The sequence below is a fragment of the Manihot esculenta genome, chromosome 1 (assembly GCF_001659605.2).
Source record: "Manihot esculenta cultivar AM560-2 chromosome 1, M.esculenta_v8, whole genome shotgun sequence".
NCBI lineage: Eukaryota > Viridiplantae > Streptophyta > Magnoliopsida > Malpighiales > Euphorbiaceae > Manihot > Manihot esculenta.
The window spans coordinates 38,615,448-38,633,936 of NC_035161.2; the positions used below are offsets into that span (position 1 = coordinate 38,615,448).

General features: G+C 36.1%; 2 protein-coding genes across 9 annotated transcripts; one reads left to right on the forward strand and one right to left on the reverse strand.

Annotated features, from left to right (window-relative positions):
- The first annotated feature begins 1,788 nt into the window (after positions 1-1,788).
- On the forward strand, positions 1,789-14,549 carry LOC110612481. 5 transcript variants are annotated; one of them, XM_021753276.2, is made up of 29 exons: positions 1,790-2,169; positions 2,254-2,470; positions 2,552-2,700; positions 4,327-4,443; positions 4,576-4,722; positions 4,902-5,205; positions 5,323-5,382; positions 5,467-5,584; positions 5,849-5,973; positions 6,074-6,165; positions 6,298-6,514; positions 6,648-6,696; positions 7,098-7,246; positions 7,336-7,406; positions 7,474-7,647; positions 7,731-7,802; positions 8,800-8,901; positions 8,994-9,083; positions 9,930-10,005; positions 10,118-10,214; positions 10,330-10,399; positions 10,525-10,704; positions 10,804-10,926; positions 11,018-11,101; positions 11,274-11,458; positions 11,546-11,684; positions 11,783-11,842; positions 12,784-12,888; positions 14,120-14,549. In XM_021753276.2, the coding sequence occupies exons 1-29, from the start codon at positions 1,981-1,983 to the stop codon at positions 14,231-14,233; spliced, it is 3,675 nt and encodes a 1,224-aa protein (XP_021608968.1). In that variant the 5' UTR covers positions 1,790-1,980; the 3' UTR covers positions 14,234-14,549. The 5 variants fall into 5 exon arrangements, with proteins under 5 accessions (XP_021608952.1, XP_021608968.1, XP_021608958.1 ...); XM_021753260.2 differs by having other exon boundaries at positions 1,789-2,169; positions 4,902-5,382; XM_021753266.2 differs by having other exon boundaries at positions 5,323-5,584.
- A 265-nt stretch (positions 14,550-14,814) lies between these two features.
- On the reverse strand, positions 14,815-18,048 carry LOC110612534 (thiamine pyrophosphokinase 1). 4 transcript variants are annotated; one of them, XM_021753312.2, is made up of 6 exons: positions 17,803-18,047; positions 17,558-17,654; positions 16,834-16,906; positions 16,451-16,552; positions 15,933-16,182; positions 14,815-15,186 (listed from the first exon to the last, which is right to left on the reverse strand). In XM_021753312.2, exons 1-6 carry the CDS (start codon positions 18,032-18,034, stop codon positions 15,068-15,070), a joined length of 873 nt encoding a protein of 290 aa, XP_021609004.1. In that variant the 5' UTR covers positions 18,035-18,047; the 3' UTR covers positions 14,815-15,067. The 4 variants fall into 4 exon arrangements, with proteins under 4 accessions (XP_021609004.1, XP_021609011.1, XP_043817593.1 ...); XM_021753319.2 differs by having other exon boundaries at positions 17,558-17,659; XM_043961649.1 differs by lacking the exon at positions 14,815-15,186 and adding an exon at positions 15,202-15,470 and having other exon boundaries at positions 17,803-18,048.
- Between the last annotated feature and the right edge of the window lie 441 nt (positions 18,049-18,489).

The following is an 18,489-nucleotide window of genomic DNA, read 5'->3' on the forward strand; positions in this document are numbered from 1 at the left end:
CCCACTAATTAAGATATTTTATGCTAAGACCACAAGGCGTATATTCATTAGGCCTATAATCAAGGTGTCAGTCTCGCTAACTAAAACATTTTATGCCAAGGGCACAAGGCGATATCCACCAGGCCAATGTTCGAGTGTTAGTCCTAATTAGCTAAGGCATTTTATGCATAAGGCCATAAGGCCGGTATCCGTCAGGCTCATGATCGGGTGTTAGCTCCAATTAATAAAAATTGCTAAGGTATTTTTATGCTCAGGCTAAAAGGCGGGTAACCGCTAAACCCATAATCTAGGTGTTAGTCTCGCTAACTAATGCAATTTATACCAAAGCCATAAGGTGGGTATATGCCAAACCATAATTCAGATATTAGTCCTGTTAACTAAGACATTTTATACTAGGCCGCAAGACGGATATCTACTATACCCATAATCGGGTGTTAGTCACGATTAATAAAAATTGTTAAAATATTTTTATGCCTAGGCCATAAGGTGGGTAACCGCTGGGCCCGTGACCAGATGTCAGTCCCGATTAATTAGAATAGCTAAGGCATTTTATGCTAGTGCCACAATATTGTATCTGCCAGGTGAGTCAGAAGGCGGGTAATCACTAGGTAAGTCTTAAGGTGTTAGTCCTAAAAGACAAAAGTAAGTTTATGCCGATAATCACCATAAGGTGAGTAACTGATAAACGAGTTTTTGGGTGTTAGTCTTAAAAGAAAAAGACAAGTTTCTGCCAAAATGTGGCACAATGTGGATAATCGCTAGGCTAGTTTTCGAGTGTTCGTCCCAAAAGGCAAAGACAAGTTTCAGCTAAATAGCGCAATAAGATATGTAACTGTCAGTCACATGACCGAGTGTTAGTCCAAAATTGTGGAAAACAGTTGTAAGCTTCCAATCTGAAGAATCAAATACATATTGATGTACTTCTGATATGACACAACATTCGCCCAAAATGTGTTATGGGTTGTCACCACATGACATGCCCACACGGTAAAACTTTAATAAGTTATAACACGAGATTGCATAAGTCTCACCCATAATAAATAAGATTAGGTATCATAACGTTCGGTATTCAGAACGCCGAGATTCACCCTCTCCTGAACAGGTAAAGTCTTCACATAAAGTTACCTTTAGCGAATATAATTCAACAGATATCCATTACACCTAAATTGCGGGATCTCGTATTCACTGACGGGTACCAATTAGATTTTTAAGAGATGCGATAATTAACTCCATATTCTTAGAATATAAAAATTAATGATCACATAAATTAAAGTCATCTTATTACACTTAGCTTTTTATTCAGATTAATGACTTAAAACGTGTGAGTGACTGTCATAAATGCCTCATTATTTTTTTTGCAAATTGATCCAGTGGAGTACAACCTCATTTCAATCACATTGGTTATTATATTTTTAAATAGAATGATTATTGATTAAAATTAATTTATTTATTATTAATAAATATAATATTATTCTAATTATTAACTTTTTTTATAATTAATAAATATAATATTATTCTAATTCTTAAAAACAAGTATCATGATGGATAATTTTGCAGATAATGTAAATAACTTTAACTATTAATTTTGTGATAATTGATGAAAATAGTATAATAAATAAAATATTTTTCCAAAAGATAAGAATGCATTAGTTTCACACCTGAGCTGACAAATACAATGAATAAATAAATCATATAAATGGCAAGTAAAATGAAATAGTGGTAACTTAATTGGAAAGCTTTATTTATTTTGGAAAAATACAACTGAGGAGGAGCTATTTGGCATTTGCATTCATTTCATACGAATTTCACCCAACCAGTCCACAGGCAGTTGGCACCTCTCACCGGTTATCGCCTTTATAATAAGCTTTGCATGCTTTGCTTCTGCCCCTCTCCGATTCTCTCTCTTTGTTATTTTTATTACAGATCATCTGATTAATATCATTATTATTAGTATATTCATAAAAAACAAATCCATGATGGATGCTCAGTGATTTCTCTCAATCATTTGCCCTCTTCTTCGTCTCAAGAACCAAACAGCCCCGCGGCTCTTCCATTGTTGTTGTTGTTGTTGGATCGAAGGGAAACAACATGGTTGAAACCAGACGCAGCTCCACTTATGGCAAGCGCTCCCTCCCCGCTCCCGTTCCTCCATCCTCCAAAAGATCCAAGGTACTAACGCCTCGTTTCTTTCTTGATGGAGTTACTGCATTTATGCCGTATGATTTTGGATGTTTTATCTTTATTGGACCCTAGGCGGCTGTGGCTGAGGCTTCATCCTCAATAAATGGTCAAACGGTGGCGCTGCCGGTTGAAACCCTAATTCCGTCGAAGAAATCCGTGTCCGCACCTCGAGACCTACAGCTGCAATCCTCTGATCTGCAGGCAACAGTCGATTCTGAGTCCACCCCTGCTGGTGCGGAGAAATCTCCTGATGTCGAAGGCGAGGGCTTGATGCCCACGCAGTCCCTAGGTGCGATATTCGGCTAATTCTCTTTTGCATGTAATATTTTTTATGTGTTACATGACTGAGCTTGATTGGTGATGGGTTTAGGCGAAACTACCCTGAATGATGAGATATCCAAGACTGCTGGCGCGGTGCTGAATGGGGGGAAGAAGCGGCAATCAAAATCCGCGCCAACAAAACCCCCGAAACCGAGTGACAAACTTGCATGGGGCAAGCTCCTTTCCCAGTGCTCCCAGGTGGGTGTGTTTTGCTCTTCATTCATGTTTTTTCCTTTGTTTTTCAGTTCTTTGGTCCTGTCGGTCTATTTAACTGCAGAGAGAATGCCATATACAAGAATTATTACTTATTAGAGCTTAGCTAATTGGCTTTGAGTGTAATCAGTAAAGGATAACGTATATGATAAATATGTTATTTTCCTACATTTCGTTGTACCCCCTCCCATTTTCTGCGTGTGTTATTTGCTAAAAGGAGCTTGTTTAATTTGTTTAGCTACTGTGAGTTTTTGGTTTCACTGGATGGAATTGGGTCCCTTGTTAGCTTTTTGGTTTTTAAGTATTATGGCTTTGTACAGATTCATGATGTCCCATAATCTTTATAGTCTTATCCATTGGCTAGTCGTTCTCTGTCTATGATGGTGATGTTGTGGGATACTGGGAGGAATGAGCATGACTTCTGTATTCCCTGTTAGGCTTTTGGTGTTTTGAAATGTTTGATTGGCATTTCACTCGCTAGTAAACCCCTGTTTTCTCCTCCCCTAATATTGCAAGGATGAAGTTTCAGCTGTCCACCTTATTTTCTATGTAGTCAGCAGTGTTGATCTTGAAATTTCCAGGAGTTAAGAGTTAGAAATTTAAATGAGATGGTTAACAGTCTTTTCTCATTGAAAGAAAATATGTCCTTAATATGAGTTCGGCAGTTCGCGACTTCTTTTCGTGATTGGGCGTGACGTTTCATGCAGGTTTAGAGTGCCTGTTTGGATTGAGACTATATTCTGGATATTGTCATTGCTGGGATGTTGCTTGGACTTTGTCTCATGAGGCATTTAAGTGCTGTAAAGTGATGTCTTGTTCATTTCTGGGACATGTAGCAGTTTGGATAATTGATGGGAAATTTGGTTGAAGCTTGTTGTTTCAGGCTTCAAGGGCTATCTAGTGAGGGGCATGAACTTATCAATTTATTGTCCCCTAGGGTTGAAAATTTCAAGGGGGGAGTGAATGAACCTCTGTGTTTCCTTGCTTATTTCAGTTTCCAGTTCACCTATCTGTTTAATAAGGTTAGTGATTGTGAGCAGTTAATATGGTTTCTCTCTTCCTGATGTGTTGTTATTTTTATTCAGAATACTTGCACACAATTTTTTCGTTTATTGGTTGCATTCACATTACTATAAGGCTATGTAACATTTATTCTCCTGAGCTAGGAATGGTAGTTTTTGTATGATCCTAGGTTTGCATGGATGGCACCTCTTGCTGATCCTCTGCTACTGAATTCAGTCCTCTTATATGGAAGAAAATAAAATGAAAAAGATGAACAAAAATAAAAAGAATTTGCTCAATAAACTTGTGCTGGAAACTCAAATCATTTTTACCCTATTTTTTATTTTTAAAGAATGAACTTTTCTCCTGCTAGGAAAAATTGGTTTTTCCCTTTTCTCATTAAATAAAAGGACCTGTAGTTTTTGTTGAATAGTTCTCCTAGGTCCAACTTTGAACTGGAAAATTGGTGCTGATTTATGTAGGTTTTTGTCTTCTAAGGAGGCAAATTTCTGAAGATCAATCTGAATAATTGTTATTTATTCATATGCTTATTTTTTATGACCGACTTACTGATTTGTCTGATGCTTTTGTGCATTTCGTCCTTTCCAGTACCCTCACAGGGAAGTGCGTGGCACTCCTTTCACCATTGGTCAAAACCGTACTTGCGATTTAGTGCTCAATGATCCATCCATCAGTGGTACTTTGTGTAAATTAAAACAGTTAGAGGTATTACTCATTGCACTTTTTGTTACTTGCTGTATATATATACACACAACAAATGTAGTTCCGAAATCATTTGAATCATGCCTGGTACAAGTAACTTTTTTGGGGTAAAATCCTTATAATTACTATGTGTAGAATGGAGGTACATCAGCTGCCTTGTTGGAAGTCACAGGAGGTAAAGGAGCAGTCCATGTTAATGGTAAACTTCTACAAAAACCAGGTGTGATAATGATTAAAGGAGGCGATGAAGTAGTATTTGGTTCTTCTGCAAAACATGCCTACGTATCCTTTCCCTGCTCCTAATGCAGCCTTTGGCATATTTTGGGTTTTATTTGTGAAAGGAAAAAGATGTAAAAAAATTCTGTTGTGTAGTATCACAATTAATGGTTGCTCTATGTAATTTGACTTTAATATGTTTACCTCTTCCAATGATCCAGTTAACTCCTTAATAGGATCATTAGATTTTTCAGCAGGTCAATAATGATATCTCAAGTGCTACAGGAATACCTTCAGTAAATATCTTAGAAGCCCGAGGAACTCCACTAAAAGGGATTCAGATTGAGACAAGATCTGGTGATCCCTCAGCTTTTGCGGGAGCATCAATACTGGCTTCTTTATCTGATTTTCAAAAAGATTTATCTCTTCTGTCGCCTCCTCCCAAAGCCGGTGAGGATTTGCAGCAAAATAGTGAGATTTCCTCAGTGCCTTCTGTTTGTGGCACACCTGAGAATTGCATTTCAGAAGTTAACGTGAAGAATAGCACAAGTAATAATGAGATGGATAGTTATTCTTTGAGGGAGAAAACTATTGTTCCATCCTCTAATTCGGCCAGTCAAAACCCAAATATTGAAAATCTTAGACTGGATGCTACTGTTGATGCAGGAAACAGAAAGATTGCTGGGTCATCCCATGAATTAAGGCCACTCTACCGTATACTTGCAGGTTCTTCTGAATTTGATTTAAGTGGTAGCATTTCCAAAATACTTGATGAGCAAAGGGAAATAAGAGAACTCCTCAATGTTCTAGATCCTCCGACAATTCTGATGTCAACCAGAAGGCAATCATATAAAGATAGTTTACAAGAGGGAATTCGAAATTCTGAAGACATTGATGTTTCATTTGACAGTTTCCCATATTATCTAAGGTGCATTTTGCTTTCAGTTAATTTAGTTGCACTTGACTTTTTCAGCAATGCACTTGATATTTTATTCATTGCATGTTATGCTTCTACACTGTAATTTGTAGATTATTGTGATAGAGGTTAACTAATTACTATTTCATTATCTATTGGTTATCTTGTCTTGTTGTGTGGATCTAGTCAATAGCTTACATTCTTAGCACTTATGAGCATAAGTATCTTGGACGCTAATTCTAGTTCTTCCTTTTCTTGCATTGAGCATTTTTACAGTGATACAACAAAGAAAGTTTTGATAGGTGCTTCATTCATTCATTTGAAGTGCGACAAGAAACTTCCAAAGTTTTCCTGTGATCTTTCTACTGTGTCCCCACGTATATTGTTATCTGGCCCTGCAGGTAGTCTCTTATTTTTTATATGCTTCTAAATGTGTGTGTAATCTTTAATTTAGTTGTTTTTGTATCAATGTTATAATTTCCATCATTGAATTGTTTTCAGGATCAGAAATATATCAAGAGACACTAGTAAAGGCACTTGCCAAAGATCTTGGTGCTGGACTGCTAGTCATTGATTCGCTTCTGTTGCCCGGTGTAAGTTTATTTAATGTCTGAATTGTGTTAGTTGTCCACCTTCCCTTTCCCTTTACTGTGATGAACTGTTTCTCAAGTAATATATCCTTAAATGTTAGAGCCTTAACTTCTCCTACTTCATAATAATTTCAGGGACCAACACCCAAAGAAGCTGACTCTGTGAAAGAAAGTACAAAGCCAGAAAGAGCATCTGTTTTTGCTAAACGAGCTGTTCAGGCAGCATTTCATCACAAGAAACCAATATCTAGCGTAGAGGCTGATATTACTGGTGGCTCCACAATAAGCTCTCAGGGTTTGCCGAAGCAGGAAACTTCTACTGCATCATCCAAAAACTATACATTTAAAGCAGGCATGTTTATCTGTAACAGCTGCAATATATGTGTATAGATCCTTAATTAACAACCTCCTTTTATTCTTTTGGTTTAGCTATTATTTACTCGGCTAATGCCTTTAAATTGCTTATGTAATATATAATTTTGCAGGTGATAGAGTAAAGTTTGTGGGGTTACCTTCTCTGCACAATCCTCCAAGGTATTTCTTATTGCTATTTTAAAAAATTCTTATTTGTTGAATTAATTCCTGGATAGTATAGTAAATTAATGGCTGACAAATGCTCAAGAATCAATATTTAAATTGGTTTCAGCATGTTCTTTAATTACCTGCAACTAAACATGAAGATGGTGGCTATTTGCACAAGTTCATGCAAATACACAAATATGTATAATGAACCATGCATGACTTTTTAAGAAGTTGGTGTTTGTTTATTTATTTTTATGGAACTTCTCCTTAAACAAATGCAATGAAAGAAAATACACTATCTGGTTAATTCATATACTCATATAGCTTCATATAACCTTTTTCTCCATTATCTCCCATCCCTTTTTTTTTTTTGTCGTCTTCAATATTTTTCTCCCTTTGATTTTGTTTAAAAGGGGACCGGCAGTTGGCTTTCGGGGCAAGGTAGTCCTTGCGTTTGAAGAAAATGGATCCTCAAAGATTGGGGTTAGATTTGATAGATCTATTCTGGAAGGCAATGACCTCGGTGGTCTCTGTGAAGAAGACCATGGTTTCTTCTGTGCTGGTGATCTTGCTTAGCCATCTATTGTATCTTTCTTGGACATAGTTCTGACACAGTTCTTAGACTTAGTTGTTTGTATTTCCACACTGCAGCTAATTCACTTCGCTTGGATGGTCCTGGAGGTGAAGATGTTGATAGGCTTGCTATTAATGAAATCTTTGAGGTACTTGCTAGTTTCTGCTTTCCTTCTGTCATTTCAGATGCTGTGCTGAGCCTTCTGATATTTGTAGGTTGCCCAAAATGCCAGTAAACATGGTCCCTTAATATTGTTTGTGAAAGACATAGAAAAGTCTATGGTGGGGAATCAAGATGCATACACTGCCTTGAGGAGTAAGCTTGAAAATATGCCTAACGGAGTTGTTGTAATTGGTTCACATGTTCAGATGGATAGTCGTAAGGAGAAGGTAAAGGGTTAATTTTTTTGACACTTGAAGCTTGGATGCAGCAGAAGCAACTTATGGCATCTAATGACTTCATTGTTTTTCAGTCTCAACCTGGTGGCCTTTTATTTACAAAGTTTGGAAGCAACCATACTGCTTTACTTGATCTTGCATTTCCGGTATGTTTAAGCATTACATTAGTTCTTTAGTTATCTCCTCAGTGTTTATGGGTACGGCAATTAATTGCAAAGAATATTGCAGTTGTGCTAGTATATTTCTTTTTAGCAGTATGGTTCTGTATTTCTAGGCCACTGATTTCTCGTTGTTTGTGTCTTTGCACCCCCATAATTTAATATCAACGTGCGGCAAACTGCATCTAAATTCAATAAACACATTTACTAAGCTCTTCTGATGGCATTTGTTGTGATGTACTTTGTTATACCTTTTATTTGCATCAAAGGACCTAGTGATTTGTAACTCAATTTTGATGTAGCTTGAGAATATCAGTTTGCAGCTTATTCATGTAGTAAATCCTGTTCTCTCTCCATGATTGGTATCAGTGGCATTATTTGCAATTAAGCTTCCAACAACTTGCATTTTGATTCAGAGTAGCGTTTACGTAAAGATACAAGTAGTTTTTCACTTCTTTTAAATTGTTAGATATTGTGAAGAATCTTCCTAAATTCGGGTGGATCGGGTGTGAGTTTACTCCTAATTAATAATGGATAAGAAGCTCTATGATGTTAGGTTATTAATGGGAATTGCTATTTGCTACTATCCATTATGTTGTCATTAGGTATCCCTGTTATGTGTTTATTTTATTTTTGCCCCTAGTATAAACTATATTGCATATGAGCTTTTCATCATTTGGTCATGTTGAAAGGTGGCTGTAGTTGATTGTGTTAAGCAACTTTGCTTGAAAAACTGTACTTGTTGTTTTTTATTCTTATAATCATCATATTATGTACCCTAATGTTGGAGTGGTGATTATGTTTAAATAACACCTGCATCCGCAGGTCATTAACAGTGTATAGACCTATCATGGTTGTTATTCTGGATTTGATGAATCTATTATTAGTGATAATTAGATACTTCCACGTTAGTTTTTGTTCATTGTTGGTAATTTCAAGATTCTCTGTAATTAGAAGTGATGCATATATTTTTTTTCTCCTGTAGGATAACTTCGGTCGACTACATGATAGAAGCAAGGAAACTCCTAAAACTATGAAGCAGCTTGGACGGCTGCTCCCAAACAAAGTGACAATACAGCTACCTCAGGTACTCCACTACAGCTTTTGTTGCATGTATTTTATTAATATTATTTTTTTTAACTGAATTATCTTATCTTACATTTTTGAGAATCATGGCAGGATGAAGCTTTACTTTTGGACTGGAAGCAGCAGTTGGAGCGTGATATTGAAACTCTGAAAGCACAGGCCAACATTGTTAGCATTCGATCGGTGTGCATAATGATCCAATTTGATTGATTATTAATGTCAATTTTAATTTTGGATGTAATAATGGCTTGTTTGCACAGTACCTCAGTTCATTCTGCATAGTAGCTTTTCTTTTTGTAGTTGAAAGATGATTATCCTGAAGTGATGATACAGTTCTGTAGCTTCTAAAACAAAATAGTAAATCCATAAGCATGCTCAACTGGACATGTAGAAGCAAAATTTTGGTGGTTAGGTGGCCTTTCTGATTTAGATATGACCATTAAGTGTGCTGCCGTGGTCTTGACTCAACTTTCTTTAGAATCTTGCTCTTACTGTATTCTTCACTTTTCCCATCCATCTGAAATATACCAAGTATTACGTTGTGAATTTCTGTCATAGGAGGCAGTATCTAATGTAGCTTTTTGTCAGCCAAAGTCAAACATGGAAATTTAATTGAGATGGAAGTCTAAAAGCTGGCCTTTTAGTGAACCTAGACACGTTGAATCATAACAGCATGTAGACTAGTGTTTCAGGAGGCCCCAACTATATTATTTTGCTATTTAAAATTATCCACCGAATAATTTTTACTGCCCCTTTTAAATTTGCCTAGGAATTGAAATTCTGCATTTCAAGGACAGGGATAACTAAAAATTTTTTCAATTTTGCTTTTTGGATAAGTAGAATGTCGGTATATAGTTTTCTGTAATTATTTCCTGAGGATTTGGTTGAAGATTCAGATTCGTGTTTTTGATGTTTTTTTGCCCATAGTGATTTTTTATGTTGCTTTTGTTCTGTTTGTTTATGTTTTTTACTATGTATATGTTGTGACATTGTGCTAGCTAAGTATTTCAAAACGTTCACTGGATTTAGGTACTCAGTAAAGTTCATTTGTGTTGCCCTGAACTTGAGACTCTTTCTATTAAGGATCAAGCCCTTACAACTGAAAGTCAGTGCTCTTTAACTCAACTTCACAGTTTGTTTTCCCCCACTTTTTTTTGGTTGATTTATGTTGTTTAAACTGCATCACTTGCTGATACTATTCTTTTGCATCTTGATAGGTGTAGAGAAAGTAGTTGGTTGGGCCTTAAGTCACCATTTCATGCATTCTTCTGAAGCTTCTTTCAAAGAAGCTAAACTTGTGATATCCACTGAGAGGTTAGTTCTCTACTCCACCACCCTACTGCTTCCCCATATAATACTGACGTTTATCATAATTATGAGAACCTTACTATTTTTACTGTTAACTTTTCGTAAATGGTTTTCCTTGCAGCATTAAGTATGGGTTAAGCATTCTGCAGGGTATTCAAAGTGAAAGCAAGAGCTTGAAGAAATCACTGAAGGTAAATTTGGCGGTTATATCTAGGGTATCACTGTTATTGCATGCAAATTCACAAACCTTGCTTGTTTGATTAAATACTTTTTTAATTGTTTGTGTGGATCAAATTTAACTTTTATAAGTTTCCAGGATGTGGTCACTGAGAATGAATTTGAGAAGAAACTTCTGGCGGATGTTATTCCTCCTAGCGACATCGGAGTGACCTTTGATGACATTGGAGCATTAGAAAATGTGAAGGATACCTTGAAGGAACTGGTGATGCTTCCTCTTCAGAGGCCTGAATTATTTGGCAAAGGACAGCTGACTAAGGTTGACTACAGTATGCATTATTTATCACTGGGTCCCTTCCCATTCTCTTCCCACTGTGCATGGCTGTGTTGTGCTTATGAGATGTTGCTCCTTTTACAGCCTTGTAAAGGAATATTACTTTTTGGACCTCCCGGTACTGGCAAAACAATGCTTGCTAAGGCCGTTGCAACTGAGGCTGGTGCAAACTTCATAAATATTTCTATGTCAAGCATTACATCGAAGGTATTTGCATGGTGATAATTATTGCACCATTCATACTATGAGCGATTGAGAGTTCAGTTGAAATTATATGATCTTTTTGTATTGATTGCAGTGGTTTGGGGAAGGAGAGAAGTATGTCAAAGCAGTGTTCTCCTTGGCAAGTAAAATCGCTCCTAGTATTGTTTTTGTTGATGAGGTTTGTTCAGTTGTTTTACTCCTTCCACATGTTATTTCTTTTTTCCTCTGTCTCTGTCCAGCTTAGACACTCGATGGGACACATGCCAGCTCCTTTTCTTTCTTGATTGTGCGTTGTGCTATTTCAATTAAATGAAAAACTAATTGAAACTGTTTGTTTTAAATTGTTTTAGGTGGATAGTATGCTGGGAAGACGAGAAAATCCTGGAGAACACGAGGCCATGCGCAAAATGAAGAATGAGTTTATGGTGAACTGGGATGGTCTACGTACAAAGGATAAAGAAAGGGTATTAGTGCTTGCTGCCACAAACAGGCCTTTTGACCTTGATGAGGCTGTTATTAGGAGGCTTCCCCGGAGGTGCATTATCTTTCCTTTGTTCCCTTCTCTCCCTCATGATTATAAGTCATCTGTACATGTGGCATGATAGCCTACATCCTCCTGCAGATTAATGGTCAATTTGCCAGATGCACCTAACAGAGAGAAAATTTTGAGGGTTGTCTTGGCCAAAGAGGAATTGGCACCTGATGTCGATTTGGAAGCAGTTGCAAATATAACAGATGGTTACTCTGGAAGTGATCTAAAGGTTGGATGTGTGTGTGCGCACTCGCATGTGCATTTGCTTGCATGTGTGTGCATCTTTAATTTTGGTATCTGACTTTTTCTTTTTGGTTCCTCCTTCAGAATCTTTGTGTTACGGCAGCTCACTGTCCCATACGAGAATTATTGGAAAAAGAAAAAAAGGTTAGTATGATGGTCATAACCATGGTAGTTGAAACCGAACCATACTGGATGGTTGGATCGGGCACCAGACCTTGGTCCGGTTTTGATTTAAGAAAAAACCTGTTTTTAATAGAATAAACCGGTGTGAACCGGCTGAGTATTGGAAAAACTAGTCTCCTTTAATTGAAAAAACTTCTTTTGTGGGTGCTAGGATTTGATACTGATACCTCAGGAAAAGCATTCATAAGGCTTACCATCAAAACTAACTCTTTCATATTAATTTTCTACACACACAAACATATATATATAGATAGATAGATTACATTTTAGTCCCCGAGTAATTAGCACTCCGGTTTCTGTATTTAAAGTAGAACACTTAAATCCCTCTATATTCAGTCCATCCAAACCACTCCTTCCATCCATTGTAAACGTTAGTACAAAGCTAGCGAGTGGTCAAACTTCAAAGAATACAATTTTCTTCCTAAAATACCCTTTGCAAAAATCTACATCATACACAAGGCTATTTGATACTACAATTTTCTTCCTATTTATTAATAATATACTAGTTAAATTCCGGTTTTATCACGGTTGAACTTTAAACCTTTAACTCCCTACCCTGGTTCATTGACTGGGCCAGGATTAAAAACATCGATTATAACTTAATGCTCTAAATTTCACACCATGAATTTAGATCGTTTGTGGTGACTGCAATCCCAGTTATGGATGTGTGCACTGGGCCGGTTGCCATTCATGTTCTGTCACTATGCAAGTTTTGTGTAAATTGCAAAATGCATCAAGTGAATGTGTAATAAAGGCTCGAATAAAGTTATGAAATGCAACTGACTGATGAGTATAGATGCACTGTAAATTCAAAGCACAATATGAAACCCTAAAGATATGTTCTGGTTTGAATTGTTTACTTATATTCTCTTTCTTTTTTTTTTTGGGTGACAAAACATCAGGAGAGAATTTTGGCTTTGGCTGAGAACAGAACTTTACCTCCATTGTATAGCAGTTCTGATGTCCGTCCTCTTAAATTGGAGGATTTTAAATATGCACATGAGCAGGTATGACTCCTCTTTGCTTATATATATATATGTGTGTGTGTGTGTTCGCGCGCGCGCATGTGTATGTGTGTGCGCACGCTCGCCTTGTTTGTTGTTTTGACTGAGCAAGCTGTGGTGTCTAATCATCAGAAATTTATTGGTTGCTTCCTGAAATGGTGAAGAAACTTTGTTTTTACAATAGGGTGGCATCCCAAACTTTAGTTCTGAGTGATTAACACCACGACTTTTGTATTTCATCCAATAAACATAAATTTATTTAACCAATGGCAAGTTGAAATTGCTATAGCATTGCTAATATGACAATTAAAACTGTTGAGGGTAATAATCGCAATTTGAGAAAGGGGGGAGGTTTTGGAAAATAAAAACAAATGGCAAATTATTATTCTTGTGTCAATACCCTTGTGAGGGTTAGGGATGGCAACGGATCGGGTATTTTCGGGTATCCGATCCGACCGAACCCTAATAGAACGGATTTGGGTAGTTATAATCCGATTTGGGATGGGTTCGGATTTTAAAAATAATACCCGTTGCGGGTTCGGATCGAATTTGGATTTTATGTACAGGGTACCCACTACCCGAACCCGTTTATATAAATAATTAATTTAATATAAAAAATATATTTTACAATAATATTTATAAATTTTTTTTATATATTTATATTTAAAAATTTAAATTTAAATTTTCTTTTAAAATATTAAATTTTTTAAATGAAAATTATTAATAAAAAATATCTTTTATATAAATTATTAATTAAAATATATAAGATTAAACGGGTTCGGGTTTTATTCGGATAATAATAATTGGATTTGGGACGAATTCGGATAGTTTAAATTAATTTTTAATCGGGTTTGAAACGGGTTCGGATATTACTAATATAAATCGGGTTCGGGTAATTTAATTTTCACGGGTACCCTACCCGTTTACATCCCTAGTGAGGGTGCGTTGAGAATTTGTTGGACAAAGTATTTACAGGCCATGACAATATGAGGGTCAAATAGGCCAAAATAAAAGTGTGCTGGGTTTTTCAGTTAAAATTCAAACGTCAATTTATTTATTCAGTTCCGTTTAAGTATTTTTCTAAATTAAAGCACATGCCTCATGACGGGTGGGGTAAAAAATTGGTTAACAGCTACACTTCAATGGATATTTTTTTTCTATGTTAATAGTCATAGGGGACTTGCTCATCTAGTTGTAAGCATGTATATCGTGTAATCCTGATATTGGATCACAGGTTTGTGCAAGCGTATCATCCGAGTCTACAAATATGAATGAGCTCCTCCAGTGGAATGATCTATATGGAGAAGGTGGATCAAGAAAGAAGAAAGCACTCAGTTATTTCATGTAAGAGAGACTTGGTTTTTTGTTGTATAGCATTTCATGCTTTGTAGTTTATTCTTCATCACCTCAATAGGTGGGCTAGCTTAGAGGCTGTTATTTATAGGATTCTAATGCAGGTCCTATACCCCATTGTATAATATATAGGTTGTTGTTCGTTGTAGAAATTTTACAATACAAATTGTGTTACAATTTGCCCATCCCTCCCATGTTAACCTCCTCTTTTTCAGTTTCTTCCCTTTCTAAAATGATTTTATCTCCTTTATTTCTAGTTGCCAGTTTGTACAATGCTAATTTTGATTAATCGAATAAACATTATTACCCAAGTTTGCTTAGTTTTCCATTTGGGGTGTTGGTTTCTAGCCGATGTTTTATTTATTCTCGTCATTTTTTTTTTATTCTGGATGAATCACTGGCGTCCGAACGCCAGAATCACGGCTTTAATTGCTTTTATTTTATAAAATCCGCAAATTGGATCAAACAGGATTAAAAAAAAACATCACAGTGACGCTACTGCTAATTGTATTTGCAGCCAAAAAAAGTTATTTACAAAGCAGGAAATGTAGAATGTCATACGAGAAAGAAGAATAATTTAGCAAAAAGAAGCTGATATATTCAAAACGACGCATGATATAACACAACATAAGATCAAACAGGGAACAGAAAAAAAAAAAACACCTAAAATGACTTGAAGAAGCACACTTTGGAAGAAATGTCGATACTCCATAATTTCTTCCAAATAATAAAATCATATATGCACATGAAGGACCACCTAAAATGCGAATGCGCCTCTTTTATTGACAAGGCCATTTAATTGTAAGTCAGCAGAACTTGTAGACGAGGATTATGTCTTCTTAATGGAAATCGTCCAAAGAAGATCTGAACTTGATCGCACTGTTACTTTCCCTCCTCTGACTATGTTAGACGTACTGATTAGACCACCGAATCTCATCTCCATTTCATCTGAATTAAGCGAAATATAAAATTACCACCCATGATGCTTGAATGGTGAATCATATACTCTTGGATCATAATTTATGATAATATTTCTTAATCATGTCAATATAAAAATGTGAACATCACTAAAGTAGCAAATTCCTCTGATGTTTCTAGGTCTGGTTGTTCAATCCCCATTCACCATTAATGTAAACCATGTGATGGATGGGGGCTGCAATGTCTTAGTTCAGCAAAAATGAAGGCCAACACTTGATGCCTATACTCATACAGATGACAAGCACACCGAATAGCTGGTATAACAAAGCTTTGGTTAAACCTAGTGTTATGGATAACAAATAGACTAAATCATAAAAAAAAGATTATGTTTATCCAGTAGTTTCTCACCTCTATTATCTTATTTCATTTGTTTGTTTACTAGATTTTTATTATCTTATTTTAATAATTTATCATCTAATAATCACATGTATTAGACTTCTATTTTAATTAGAAGTCCTATAATCGTATGAACCTATATGATTTATTTTTATCCAATAAAACAAGCATATTCTTTCTAAAACTTGTGAGATCTAAGGCTCTATTAACGAGAAACTCCCTCCAATAAACTCCTTTCATATCAAATCATCCCATCCCGTGACATGATCCGTGACTCGGACCATAGAACTTAGTATACAAATCCATAATAACTAGCGTCAAATTGACCATCTTCAAGCTGAGAAGGAAAGAACCAAAATATTTGAGTAACATATACTTACTGAGATCCCATTGGAGTCCAGTTGTTGTGGTATTCCCAGATGGCATCCCTATGGGAATGAGACCGCAATGTGGACCCTCCAGTGAAGATTGGATATGTATCTCATGATAGTGAGTTCTTGGAAGGAGGTAGATGAGGCAATCATCAGATATAAGTATTATTCGCATGGTTGAGAACCTACATAAAACATTAATATTGCCAGCCTCATGGTCAAATCGTCCGCCAAGTGCTCCCGCCACAAGAACGCAAAGCTGCCAATTAAAACAAGAGCTAAAGGCTGTCATTATGTCAATCTAATCATGCTAAAAGTAAACAGGTTCTACATGCATAGAAGTGCTTATTTTTAATATGGTAAAGAACCATTTCACTAACTAAAATATCAAAATTAACAAAAAATCCAATAAACCAACAAGGAGGTTCAAATGAAATCAAATTCATGCTTTATTAAAAAAAAAAAAAAAGATAAGCACATGCACACAGTAGAATGTACAAGATAAGATACAATTATATGCAACGTACATTAGACTTGTCCAAGTCTGGAGTGAAGTCACGAATATGTGAAATGCACTTATGTAGATCTGTTGTATCCTGATCATGAGATTCATCTACCACCATTGTTCCCTGCATTTGAGAAAGCAACCAAAGGTATCTGAGCACAGTCCAAACTCATGCCTGACACCAAAGTCATGCAATAGAAAAATAAAGGAATTGCACTTAAGTTGAGCATATATAAATAAATAGATGAGATTCAATCATAACAAGCTGACTGCGTATAAGCTACAAGTTTGTAGGTTTAGCCTGCTAGGTTCAAGATGGCAATATGCGAATGAAGGATACTCCAGAAGCATAAAAGAAAAACATAGCCTATACCATCAAATAGAATTTCAGAAAGGCTAGCTTACCAGGCTGGTATAGAAGTCCAGTACTTCTGTTCGGACTGAATCCATGTCACCCTTGATTAAATCTGGCTTGTACCTGTTCCAAACAAAATATCAGTATCATAAGCTGATGGCTAGGAACTGGTACAAGCTTGATAATCAGCAATGAGCTAAAGATAAGAAAGTGATTTAAAACGTATCCTGACAACAGTATACAAAGGCATATAAATCTCTGTAGTCTGAAGATTTTAAAACCCAAATTAGATGATAATCTGAATCAACTAATACACCATGGTGTTTACTCCAATCTGGTTATTACAAAGGGAACTCTGAAAGTGCTATCACTTGGAGAAAAAAAAATATGTTACTTTCCTTCGACTGAGATCGTCTTAAGTTGAGGTAAAGATTACTTGAAAGATCCACCCCGTACTTAATTATCAAAATCAAATAAGCGTTTGGAAAATTCTCACAATTTTAGATTTTTTTTAAGAAAAAAAAAAAAACCAAATCAACAGCATATTAATTTTAGGTAGCAGGCAACTTGATGCAATTTCAAACTCATAAAGGAAAGCTGTATCGCATTCAATTAACCTCATGCCAACTGCATCTACTTTCATACAAAATTTCATTCGAAATTTGATCCAAAACCACACAAAAATTAGATTGCTTCACTAAGCAACTAAATCATCAATAATTTCATGACATATAGATGCAATACAGCAGCAGATTGGGACTAGAAACGGAAAACCTGTGTCGAACATCAAGAGCGTCTTCGTGCGGGACTAACAAAGGCATTTCATCGTAGACTCGATTGGCGCCTCCATCCGCACAGAGACGTAATTGTGCTGTTCTATACATAAAAAGAGAAGCAAAACACGTGTCAAACAAGCAATTAAACGAACTGGCGAAACCTCACTCTAAATATCGCCTGAAACATAAAGTAATAAGGAGGAGGAGGAGGAAACGTGGTGGGAGGGCAGTGAAGACAAGTACAGTGCTTCCAGAGGAGAGGAGTGAACCGCGGAAGGCGTTGGTTAAGCACGACGAGGACGTAGGTAAAAGAAGGACGGTGGTCGCCAGAGATCGTGGGAAGGAGGAAGGTGGAAGAATGGGCCATGAGGTCCATTTTTCCCCAGATATGTAGAAGGCGTTCGCGTTTCTGGCAGAAAGGGCAGAGGGAGAGAGAGAAACCAAGGTATGGCTGTGACCAAATGCACCACAACATTGAACATACACAAAACATTATTTAGTTATTAAAAAGAAATCATTTAATAACTACCCTCACATGTGATGACACGGATACATATACTTTTCATTTCCGTTGAAACTCTCGATTTATCTCTAACCATCTCAGTATCTAAATTATACGCAGATAATTACAAGGAATTAATATTTTAATAGTTAAATAATTTTATTTCCACAAAAGAACTTTACTTGAATCAAAACTATTATTCTTCTGCTCTAATTCTAAGGTTCGCAGCTCTCAACTTATCTCTAACGATTAGAATATTCAAATTGTTTAGTTAATATTTTAATAATAAAATAATTTTATTTACACATCATATTGAAAACATAAATCTGTTTGGTTGAATCAAAACTATGATTCTTCAGCTTGGATTAACGCTCTCTCCATTTAAATTAAAATTTAAAACTATTAAAAATAATCGTAATTAAATTTCT